General features: G+C 35.2%; 2 protein-coding genes across 2 annotated transcripts; one reads left to right on the forward strand and one right to left on the reverse strand.

Moving 5' to 3' along the window:
• Positions 1-9,741: 9,741 nt before the first annotated feature.
• LOC141691654 (xyloglucan endotransglucosylase/hydrolase protein 3-like) lies at positions 9,742-11,079 on the forward strand. Its single transcript, XM_074496420.1, has 4 exons — positions 9,742-9,925; positions 10,065-10,165; positions 10,266-10,459; positions 10,558-11,079. The coding sequence occupies exons 1-4, from the start codon at positions 9,742-9,744 to the stop codon at positions 10,925-10,927; spliced, it is 849 nt and encodes a 282-aa protein (XP_074352521.1). The 3' UTR covers positions 10,928-11,079.
• A 230-nt stretch (positions 11,080-11,309) lies between these two features.
• LOC141693318 (uncharacterized) lies at positions 11,310-12,977 on the reverse strand. Its single transcript, XM_074498379.1, has 2 exons — positions 12,839-12,977; positions 11,310-12,754 (listed from the first exon to the last, which is right to left on the reverse strand). The coding sequence occupies exon 2, from the start codon at positions 12,628-12,630 to the stop codon at positions 11,578-11,580; it is 1,053 nt and encodes a 350-aa protein (XP_074354480.1). The 5' UTR covers positions 12,631-12,754; positions 12,839-12,977; the 3' UTR covers positions 11,310-11,577.
• Between the last annotated feature and the right edge of the window lie 377 nt (positions 12,978-13,354).

Genomic DNA, 13,354 nt, shown 5'->3' on the forward strand with positions numbered 1-13,354 from the left:
TTTTGTAGTTCATGAGTGCATTTTTAGTTTAAAACGGTACTTACCTACACACCTGACACGTCTCCAGACGTAGAATAACCTAGTTACAATGTTAGACAGAGAATTATGTCATGGAGGTGAAGTACTTGGCATACACACCCCTGAACAAACAGATTAAGTATACAGAGAATTATGTTGAACAATATAGATCATGTTGAGACATTTCTTCGACACCTTAAGGTTTCAGAGTCACAGATTACCTAACAAATTTGACTACTACAGTCAATGCTAGTTCAGTATTGCTCATTAGGGAAGTACGCAAGTAGCTACAGAACAAATTCGGGTTTTCTCCATCACCACACTATGTACTGGTTCCCTCATTAGTGGAGTAGCTACAAAACAAATTCGGATTTTTATATCTGCCACACTACATACTGGTTCTCCAAACCATGCCACTCTTTACTCTGCATATTGTCATGATTCTTCAATTATTATACATGTACAACATGAAACCAGATTTAAAAAGATCCAGTAAGTGGGCAATATGTATCCAATACACAAGTAATGCTCCAGTGTCCAACTTTCCAACCCCTGGAGCTAGTTCATGACTTGGGGATCTTGGTTGTCACAGACAATACTAGCGCCACTCCCACAAAGTCTTGGAGCTAGTTCATGTCTTGGAGCTAGTCCACCACGCCTAGGCGCGTTCTGCCCTAATCATGTGCTTCCAAGCTTTTTTATCATAAGACCGTCTTTCATAAAACACCCCCTCAAAGTTGGGCGTGTTGGGCTTGCTAAGAAGACCTAACTCCACATTAGTATGCTATTGTCCGCTTTGGGCCGAGCCCGCACGAGTTTGTTTTTGGGCACCTCCCAAAATGCCTCATACTAGTGGAGTTATCTGGCTGCTTATATTTTAGCATACTGCCCCTCCCACAAACGATGTGGGACAGCTCCTAACAATCTCCTCCTTCACACATCAGGCTCGACACCTGCCGACTCTACCTCCTTTAGTGTGACCAGGCTCCCCCTCGACCCATACTGGAAGTCCATCTGGCTATCTGGCTCCCCTTAGACCCATACTGGAAGGCCCATCTGCCTCGCCCATTAGCCCATCCGGAGGTAGCCCATCTGCCGCTTCCTATGTTCATTCTGGAGCCCACATGAGATTGTTATGGACCGTTAATAACCTGAAGCTCTGATATCACTTGTTGGGCTTGCTAAGTAGACCTAACCCCACATTAGTATGATATTGTCCGCTTTGGGCCGAGTTCGCACGGGTTTGTTTTTGGGCACCTCCCAAAAGACCTCATACTAATTGGAGTTGTCTAGCTGCTACTATCCTACCAAACCGCCCCTTCCACAAACGATGTGGGACAAATCCTAACAGGGCGCGCCCTGTATGCCTTGACGCGTCCTCACCTTCTACAATGCAATATCGAGTCTGTAATTAATCTGCGTTTGACCCGAGTTATTCCAATACCAAAATTCGGGTATAAGACAAAACATCAACCTTAATTACTTTGTAATCATCATCATGATACCCGAAACATAAAGAAGTTCTCCCTGGACGTTCCGACAGTGGTTTGAATTCACATGGTGGAGTAATAAGCTTCCTCCCTGATCTGATGGTGGGATTATAAAAATATATCAGATATTGGTCAAGATGTAAGAGACTTTCATGACCAGAAATACATAGTAGCCCGTCACAAATTCCGTAAACCTCCAACACTTATATTTTGAATTTGCACAACTTAATTGTTAATCGGAAACATTACGTTGATTTACATAGCGAAAACTTGGAGGATTAACGTAATTGTGTAGAAGATATTTGTTAGCGTCTTTCGATATTTTTTGATGAGCAACATGGGCTTTTGATGAAGGTCTTTACTACTAATGACTTAATCCCATAATTTGCAAACACACCTCCATTGTGCAAGACGTACACTTAACCGGTTGTGGTAAGAAAATATTCACCAACAATTCTTCTTGTTCCCGTATTGCATTATATGTGACTCCCATGCAATGAATTGATGAGTTGAGTAACTAGAAGGCTGTAAAAATTTTACTAAAGAAAATTATGCCTGTATTGGTGGAGCCAATGAGGAGGGGCCAAATTTTTTCACTAAGAAAATTCTATAATATTTGTTTTTTAAAAAAAAGTTGATTTCAAGATTTAAAATAAAATTATGATGCAACAAATAAAACTAAAAACATAATTAGATTAGTATCATAATTTGTTGTGAGTAACTATGATTTGGCTCATTTATTTTTTAATTTTTTTTTTTTTTTACAATTGATCTTGATGAGTTTTGGACTGTGTTTTAATAATCATGAATGGATATGAGTTTAGAGTTTTTGATAACAAGGACTTGGAGAGTAAGTAGAAAATAGGTAAAAAAATTGGCACAATTTCAGGGAGGGTCCAGACCTATGCTGGCCGGTAGGGGTGGCAATATGGACTGAAACCCATTTACCCAACCCAAACCGATCCATCTTTTAGGGTCTTGGATCAATTTAAAATCACATATTAAATATCGATTTGGATTGGGTCAAAGAACAGATATTTTTGGTTTGGTTAGGGTCTAAAACTGTGATTACCCATATTACCCATATTTTATGAAACTTCAATCCATTCACTTGAAATGACTCTCAAAATTGGGCATTTCACTGATTCACGTGGGCTGTTATAGGAGGCCGAATTGATGATGGCTGAGTTGACCCAGTAACTCGATAAAAAATTAGTTTATATTTTATGTGTAAGCTTTTTTTGGTTGGGTGTTCTATAACTTAGTTGTATGTATATGTGTATATACATGTCCTTATATATTTGTGTGTATCTGAAGCTTGTAACGACCGACATCCCAAACTAATTTGCTTTGTGAAATATGTGGGTTCCATTCATAAAAAAATAATCTAATAATAATATTTTCACGAAGTCTCTGGTGATGTAAAAGATGGTACAAAGTACAAACTTTTTTTATATAGCATTGTGGAGTTATTATTTTAGCCTTTAGTTTCATATTACATCATATCTAAATTTGAAATAATATATTTTGTTATTCTATCAAAATAATTGTGAGAAAAATAGTTTACCCAAATTTTGACCCGGAACCATTATAACGCAAACCAAATTTAACCCTATTGTAGAAAAATTGAGGATAACTTGGATTATTCTGAAGCCTTGATAAATAATTTCAGATTGAAACAATTTGGTGGTTATCCAAACTTTTCAACCGGATAAAATCAGAATATAAGAACAGAGAATGATATATTTTGTGTGAATTCAACAACCAACCTTTTGTTTTTTTCTATCTCAATGACCAAATCTGTTGCAAGTATTATATAGGTGTCCAAAAGACATGTCCTAAGACACGTCCATACATGTCCAAAAGACATGTCCTAAGACACATCCATACATGTCCAAAAGACATGTCCTAAGACACATCCATACATGTCTAAAAGACATGTCCTAAGACACATCCTTTGAGGTATGCGGTTGTGTCTAAAAGACATGTCTTTTCACATTAACACGAACCCCCGCCAATACCGAAAATCATAATAAACTCAAACAAGCATGCACTCCGCACTCTCCCGACTTATTTGATGAAATATTACAATCACATTGGTCAACTAGTTAATCCAATTATACTAAAATATCTAACAATTCTCCCCCATTTAAGTGTAATCCATGATTAACTAAACAAAATCACAACAAACAACAAATTTATGCATAAATAAAATATCATGACGATTGAATTTCATATTAGTATATTACACATTCCAGATATTCAAATATCAAGGTATCACAACTGATTGAACCTCTGTTATTAATAATGAATACATGAAGATAATATACACATAAAATTACATTCTCAAATGTTCTCACTTGATACTATCTTTTACTAGCCTTGTGTCCTAATCCTTCATAAGCATAATAAAGTCAAGTCCTAACTTCTTGAAGCGGCTAAACTTCATGCTCACATAGGTAGCTCTTTTATTCTTGCACCTGCATATGCAATTTTTCAAAAGAACTATTAAGAAGATAAACTTCAACCTCCTCAACTTGCAGGTCTGAACACATACCTTGGGATGATACTATTAATGTGTTCCAATCTCTAGATGTTAAGCTTTCTGCATTGAATTCAACATCTAATGTCATATTAGATGGGAATCGGGTATCTCAACATGAGAAATTTTAGATGGACTTTAATCCCACCCCTACAGCCGAATTATGCACAAGATCTCTTCTCAACCCTTTGGTCAAATGATCGGCTAAATTATTTTGAGTTCTTATAAACTCCACTGATATAACACCATGCATGATAAGCTCTCGAATCATGTTGTGTCTAACACCTAAGTGTCTAGACTTGCCTTTGTACACTTCTCTATAAGCATTAGCCAAGACAGACTCACTATCACATCTGATAGATATGGGAGATATCGGTTTAGGCCACAATGGAATTTCATAAATCAGATTTCTTAGCCATTCAGCTTCTTTACCAGCAGCTGATAATGCTACAAACTCAGATTCCATTGTTGAGTTAGTAATGCAACTCTGTTTTTTTGATGCCCAAGAAATAGCACATCCCCCAAGAAGGAATACCCAACCACTCGTGGAAGAATGATCTTCTTTATCACAAATCCAACTTCCATCCGAATGACCTTCAAGAATCGAAGGAAATCCAGTATAAGTCAAACCATAATCCATGGTTCCTTTTAAGTACTTGAAAACTCGGCTTAAAGCTTGCCAATGATGTGAACTTGGTTTGCTAGTAAACCTACTAAGCTTACCAACAACATAGGCTATATATGGCCTAGTGCTTATCATGGCATACATGAGGCTACCAATCGCTCTTGAGAATTCAAGTTGAGATACTACAACTCCTTTACTAGATACTAGCTTAAGACTAGGATCAATAGGAGTGCTAACTGGAGAACAATTATTAAAGTTAAATCTTTTCAGAATCTTCTCAATATAATGAGATTGAGAAATTGAAATACTATTTTTCGTACGCTTGATCTTTATACCAAGAATCACCTCAGCCTCTCCCAAGTCTTTCATGTCAAAATTAGATGACAAAAATTTCTTGGTTTTATCCACTTGATTTTGGTCAGTACCAAAAATCAACATATCATCTACGTATAAGCAAATTATAACTCCTAAACTAGAAGCATCAAACTTTCTATATACACATTTGTCTGCTTGGTTAAGAAGAAAACCATTAGACAAAACCACACTATCAAATTTTTGATGCCAATCTTTTGGTGCTTGTTTAAGACCATACAAAGATTTCTTCAATTTACACACCTTGTGCTCACTACCAGGCATAACAAACCCTTCCGGTTGTTTCATATAATTCTCCTCCTCTAATTCACCATTCAAGAATGCAGTTTTTACATCCATCTGATGAATTACAGGGTTGTGTATAGATGCAAGTGCTATCAACAACCTGATAGTAGAAATCCTAGCAACAGGAGCATAAATATTAAAGTAATCAATACCTTCTTTTTGTCTATAGCCTTGTATAACCAATCTGGCTTTAAATTTGTCTATGGTACCGTCCACTTTCATTTTTCTTTTGAAGATCCATCTGTTTCCTAATGCTTTACAACCAGGAGGTAGATCACTCAATTCCCATGTGTTATTATTCATGATAGAATCCATCTCATCCTGAATAACTTCTTTCCAGAATGCAACTGCCCTTGATGTCATTGCTTCATTAAATGTTAAAACAATATTGGTACTCAGACTCAATCTCAACCTCATCTCTTGAACCTTCAACCAAATAAAGTTGAAAATCAGGTCCAAATGATTTGTTTTTTCTAGCTCTAAAACTTCTCCTTGGTTCAGAAGGTCCATGAACATCTTCAGTTTGAACCGGGTTCCTACTGAAAGAATTCTGAATCATGTCTCTTGGTCTAGGTATAAATGTAAATCTATTTTCATCAAAGTCAGCATCTCTTGACTCGATAATCGTATTCACAGATACATAATCATTAGATTCTAATACATAGAACCTATATGCAATGGAATGTTCAGCATAACCCACAAAAATACAATCTAAACCTCTTTCACCCAATTTTCTCCTTTTGGGTTCAGTGAGCCTTACAACTGCTCTACATCCCCAAACTCTCAGAAAACTTAATTTTGGTGGCTCTTTATACCAAAGTTCATAAGGGGTAAATTTATTCCTCTTAGTAGGAATCCTATTTAACAAATAACAGGCTGTTTACATAGCCTTACCCCAAAAACCTTCATTCAAACCCGAATAGGATAACATGGAATTAACCATCTCTTTCAAAGTCCTATTCTTCCTTTCTGCCACACCATTTTGTTGTGGTGTATAAGGAGCAGTGGTTTGATGTATTATACCAGTAGATTGAAAGTATACTGGATCATAATACTCACCTCCTCTATCAGTACGCAGATTTTTAATCATAGTACTTTTATGTAGCTTCACTTCTTCTTTATAGATTTTAAATTTATCAAGAGCTTCATCCTTAGTATTCAACAAATAAACATAGCAATATCTAGATGCATCGTCAATAAATGTAATGACTTATTTTTTATTTCCCAACGAAGGTGTAGCATGAAAATCACATAAATCACTATGTATCAGTTCCAACACTTCAGATATTTTATTTACGTCCTTGAAAGGCTTTCTGGTTATCTTAGTTAACATACATGTTTTACATTTGTCATTGTTTATATCAATAGCCGGTATGCGACTCATTTTAGACATATCCTTTATTCTTTTATAATGTACATGTCCCAGTCTAGCATGCCACAATTTAGATTTATTCGAATTATTACTAGCACTATTAGAAGCCATACAAGCAGATTCATCATCAAATAAGACATTAACATTCAACATAAACATGTCATTACATAAATAACCAAAGCCAACAAAAGTACCATACTTTGACAAGATATACTTGTCACTTTCATACACTTGTTTGTAACCACAATTATTCAATACAACACCAGACAAGAGATTCTTTCGAATTCCAGGAACATACAACACATTATTTAATAATACATATTTTCCCGAAGTAAAAACAAAATTTACATTTCCAAGTCCTTTTATTTGTTCAGTTGCACATTTCCCATCTTTAACATAGATCCATCTTCGATTGGTTGAAAATCTTCAAACCAACGAAGATCTTTACACACATGACTTGTTGCTTCAGAATCAATCCACCATGCAACATTATCATCCTGCACATAAAATGTCTCAGAGATTAGTGACACATAATTCTGCCCAGAATTATAATTTTGTACTAAAATCTGACCTTGTTGCTTTTCTGGATCCTTATATCCACTTGGACCAGCGTTATGCTTGCCTTTACCAACCCGACAATCCTTCTTGAAATGACCAGGTTTGCCACACTTTCAACATGCCAATTTTGGTTTCTTGTTGGAACATGTATTGTTATTTCCTTTAAACTTCCTCTTCTTACCATTGTCTTTGTTTGAATTCTTAGAAGATCCACCATTTCAACCATATTTATAGAAGAGTTACCGACTTGATTCTTTCCCTTAGGATTATTCTCAATTTCTTGAGCCCTTAAAGCCTCTTCAATTCTGAAGTGACTTCCAAGTTCAACCAAAGTCATCTCTTCCTTATTATATTTCAGGGTGTGTTTGAAATCTTTCCACGAGGGTGGCAGTTTGTCTATAACACTAGAAACCGAAATTGGATTCATCCATTTTTATGTCGTGTTGAACAAATTGTCCCAAAATCCTTAATAGTTCATTGTACTGTTCCATGACCGGTCTAGTATCAACCATTTTATAGTTAATAAAATTACTAACCAGAAACTTTTTGCTAGAAGCATCTCCAGCCATGTACTTGGATTCAAGGGAATCCCACAATTCTTTTGCAGACTCAACATTTTGGTATATATCAAAAAGAGAATCAGACATACCGTTCAAGATGTGACCCCGACAGATGTAGTCATCATTCTCCCATTTGCAGCGTCTTCTAGTCTGTTCTACAGTTTCCTCCTCAATCATTTCTGGCATTGGAGTACTCAAAACGTACACAACTTTTAATGTGGTTAACAAGAAATGCATCTTCTTTTGCCATCTTCTAAAGTCATGTCCCTCAAACTTGTCTAGTTTTGCAAACTTGCTAGTCATGTCTTTTACAGATTCGTTGTTCGCCATCTTCAGAAAACAAATTTGTTTCAATCTTTGTTGTAGAAAAATTGAGGATAACTTGGATTATTTTGAAGTCTTGACAAACAATTTCAGATTGAAACAATTTGGTGTTTATCCAAATTTTTCAACCGAATAAAATCAGAATATAAGAACAGAGAATGATGCATTTTGTGTGAATTGAACAACCAACCTTTTGTTTTTTCTATCTAAATGACCAAATCTGTTGCAAGTATTATATAGGTGTCCAAAAGACATGTCCTAAGATACGTCCATACATGTCCAAAAGACATGTCCTAAGACACATCCATACATGTCCAAAAGACATGTCCTAAGACACATCTTTTGAGGTATGCGGTTGTGTCTAAAAGACATGTCTTTTCACATTAACACGAACCCCCGCCAATACCGAAAATCATAATAAACTCAAATAAGCATGCACTCCGCACTCTCCCGACTTGTTTGATGAAATATTACAATCACATTGGTCAACTAGTTAATCCAATTATACTAAAATATCTAACAAATCCATGGGTCAAATATAATTTTGGGTCACAACCCAACTTAAATCCATATTTACTAATCCAAAACCGACCCAAACCCATTTTTTGCCACCCCTTGGCCGGTACTGCCTCCGCCCCTGCGTGGTTGTGTAGAATGTAGAAATTCAGGGATTCAGTGATGACAAATGATGGGGAGTTTGGCGATCTAATTTCAAATCTAAATTCAAATAATTCGGCTTTTTTAGAAGAAAATCAAAATTCATCAAAACTTGAATTTTCAAATTTAATTCTACCAAATATTTTAATTGGTTCAGGTTTTTTTTTTCGGATATTCAAAAATTGAATATTTTGTTCAAATTTCGGCTCGGCATGCCAGAAATTTAAATTCAAATTCAAACTCTTTGAATAAAATTCATTAAATTAAAATGAACTGGATATCCTGTAATTAAATTTATATGAAAATAATAATAATAATATATGTATCAGTGTTATTATTCGTTGTTGATCATAAGGCTTTACGCGGGCTTAATAACGGCATCCTATTTAAATTTAGAACCCTTAAAAAAGAGAGATTAATGTATTTAGCTCAGAGATTAACGAATCCTCCCAAAATCTATTTCCGAATTATTTTGTAAAATGATGAGTTGTCAATTCAAAATTGGTTATTGGTCATTTAATCAGGCCTGTGTAAAACCAATTATGGGAGCCTTGTCACTCTGCCAGTATTAACATTTAGCGATAACTTTTCCTCCAATAACAAAATTTATCCATACACATTGTTCATTTTGTCAAGTTTTCTTTTTCATTTCAGCTGATCACTTATCTAGAACAGGATGAGGGTAACTTTTATCTTGTTTTTTTACAGCTAAGGTCATGCATAACGCGGTTAATTTATTGTCCAAATGTATTATAGGCATAATTATTTTGGAATGGAAAATGATAACATGTACTCAACACATAAATAAGGAAATGTATGTCAAAATTTGTCTATATCCCTATCTAATCCTTTATCCTCTGTATGAAACATTCCCTTGAGCCCTCTATATAAACTGCTTGTTAAACTCCAACATTTGAACATCCACTTCTTTCAACACAATGGCTTCACATTTTCTCAAATTCTTTGGTTTTTCTCTTGTTGTTTTTGCTAGCTATGTGAATGGAGTTTACGAGGATGATTTTAGCTTTGATCAGAATTATTTTTCGTTGTGGGGATCTAATCATCTCACTCGTGTTAACAACAATAAAGAAGTGCAACTCATGTTGGAGCAGTACTCTGGAGGTACAATAATATGCACATGCTTAGTTACCTATCAGATTATTTGGTACTATAAAGTACGTGACTAGACTTATACGCCTTGTAAATGAGTATCTGTTCTAAACAATATATGTATCTGGTTCAATGTATTTTTGCATTACAGGAGGCGGATTCAGATCGATCTCCGATTATGGTTCTGGAAGGTTTGGAATGAGGATGAAATTACCATATGCGAATACCACAGGAATCATAATCAGTTTCTACGTATGTTGAATATATTTATAATATTACTCCTTTTTTTAAATTCTAATTCTGGTTATGAAAGCCTTGATCATTTTACTGATTATAATTTTTTGGCATTCAGTTGACTTCAGTCCCAGATAGCTATAACCCGGGAAATCAGGATGAAATCGACTTTGAATTCATTGGTGGTACAGATTTGCAAACTAATATATATGCAGGTGATTCCGGAAACAGAGGGGAAAGGTATCGACTTTGGTTTGATCCTAGAGAGGACTTTCATTTATATGAAGTTCTCTGGAACCCAAATATGATTGTGTAAGTTTGTCATGTTCTCGTACTCTGTACACAAGATTCCCGTATCACAAACTCTTGTACCGATAACAACTCAATATTTTGATTTTTATGTGGTATAGGTTTTATGTTGATAAAATTCCAGTTCGAGTATTTAAGAACAACAAGGACAGGGGAGTGAATTATCTATCAAATCCAATGCATACGGAGGCTAGCATATGGACAGCAGACTGGGCCGGAACTGTGGATTGGAGTCGAGGACCATTCATCACCAACTACAGAAGATTTGGTATAGATGGTTGTGTATCACAAAACACAAGTCTGAATCAAGAATGTCTATCACCTAACCTCCCGTGGAATTCACAGAAAGAACTCAGCCCGCGTGAAAAAATGATGTATCGGAGGATCAGGAAGCAGCATCTGGTGTATGATTATTGCTTGCACAATGAAACAAAACAGAATCACCCAGAGTGCCTTATCCCTCCTATATAATATTTGAATACACTATGAAGAAGTAGATTTTACTTGGCAAGAGTCAAGTACGTTTATATATTTAGGATAATTTCTATGCAGGATTAGGATCATGTAATGGATGTTAGAACTAAGTTAACAATATTAATGGAATGAAATAGCATCATTATACATCTATTATTTTGTTGGACATTACAGTATCTTTATTATAATGGTTTATTTTGTTGTATCTTTATGATACATCGTTGAAATCTCAATTATTCTAAAGGTTTACGTATGTAAATTTAAGATTGAGAATCTAATCTATTAAAAAGGTGTTTTATACCTAACATGATTGGAGATGCCCTTGGTGAAATAGCTACAAAAAAAATTCAGATCGCTACACTGTGTACAGGTTCCCCAATACATACCACTGATTTTGTACTCTGCATATTGTCAGGTTTTTTAGATTTTCATACAAGCACAACGTAATAAACAGATGACAGATGATACAAGCGATCGTTAATTGGATGAAACTAGAGATGATATAGGACAACGTTAATTGGATGTAAATAGAACAAATATAGAACCTAATAACTCTGTGCTCCGTGTGAGATGATAGAAGCCAACGTTAATTCGATAAATTTGAACAAATATAGAACACCCTTGGAGCCTAATTCTGAAAGGGTTAACTAACAATTACCAAGATGGGGATGTTGGAGCCACTTGAACAAAGCAGGAGGCATGGTAGTTTCATTCAGCAGAACAAGGCTCTCCGTAACAATATTTATTCCGCGTAAAAACACTTCATCTGCTTGTCCCTCTGAAGAAATTTCAAATAGTTGTTGAGTTCCATTCTCTACATTTAATAATGAGTACTCATACCGTTGATATCCGCTTGTCACCCAGTCCCAGCTCCTTATTACAAGTTCACTGCCATTTATGAAACCTCCCATTGCTTGACACCCCCTTGAATTTTTTCTTTGTATATAACTGAACCTTTTTTCCCAGTAATAAGAGTCGTCTATCTGTTTCAATACCATCATCACCAAGCCACTACTACCGTTGTTGTTATAACTGGGAAATGAAGATCCTATAATAGCTATTGATTCTCCGTATTCTTCCATAATAATGTACCCGGTAATATCATTAATCCCCTCGGGCTTATCTACTTTTCGGATAATCTCATGATTGATATCAAAAGAAACAACTTCATGACCTTGTAAGAAATATACAACACCGTTCACTAATTTGGCCCTAGGGCATCGCCAGAATGTAAGCTTACTCGTACCAGCAAAAACCTCGATTTCTATAACCTTCCAACTATCGTCGTTTAAGCTATAAATGCAAACTCTATACTTGTGCCAAACCCTGTGCGAGAAAGCATCAATCTTGATTACTTTGTAATCATCATCATGATACCCGAAACACAAAGAAGTAAACCCTAATTCTGGCCGCTCTGATTTAAATCCCCGCGTTGGAGGCATCAGCTTCTTCCCTTTTCTGATACTGGGATTATATAAATATATAGGAGGGTCAAGATGTAAGAGATTGCCAAGACCAGACAGACATAATAACCCGTCACATATTCCATAAACTTTTAAACAATCGTCTGTTAAATTGTCGTGACATTGATCATTGTTACTATCGTAGAGTAGTGGTTGTTGTCGTTGACGACGAATGTAATCGTGTAAAAGATATTTGTTTGTGTGTAGAGATATTTTTTGATAGGCAGTATAGGCCATGATGAAGGACTTACTGCTAATGACTTGATACCAAAATTTGCAAACACAAGTCCATTGTACAAGTGACTTGACTGGTTGTGGAAGAAAAAACTTTATTAACAATTCTTCTGGGATGTGAATATATCTGCGCGCCATTGCATTAGAAATTTAGGGTTGAGCCAAACTCAAATCTAAAACCTCAGAACAACAAATATTAGTAAAATCTTACCACTTTAGCCCTTGCATAAATTGAATGGAGCTAATCGATCGAGGTTGCATTCGCCTTTGTTATTGGGTTGCGAAGAAATCTACAGGATTTGGGGTTTTTTATTAGGGTTTCATGACATATACCAACAGGTATGAATGGGATTCCCGAAGTATAGACCCGACTATCGCAAATGAATATAAAGTATATTTAGGAAATCATTAAAATAAATTTTTATGAATAAACATGTATATATATATATATATATTTCCTACAAACATATCTTATATATTAGAAGTTACTACCAACAATTAGTGCGATATAAGGATGCACAATTTTTTTTAATATTATATATTTTCTTTAAACAAATTATTTTGAATTTAATTCTTAAAATTGTTCATTAATTTTTTTTTTAAATGATATGATTTCATGATAATTATATTAATACACCTATATGTTTATAGTTTTATTAGAATAGTTAAACGTATTTAAGATAATAGCATTAATACCGGGAAAAAAATAATATTATTATAATGATTT

Source organism: Apium graveolens, chromosome 10 (assembly GCF_009905375.1).
Source record: "Apium graveolens cultivar Ventura chromosome 10, ASM990537v1, whole genome shotgun sequence".
Classification (NCBI taxonomy): domain Eukaryota; kingdom Viridiplantae; phylum Streptophyta; class Magnoliopsida; order Apiales; family Apiaceae; genus Apium; species Apium graveolens.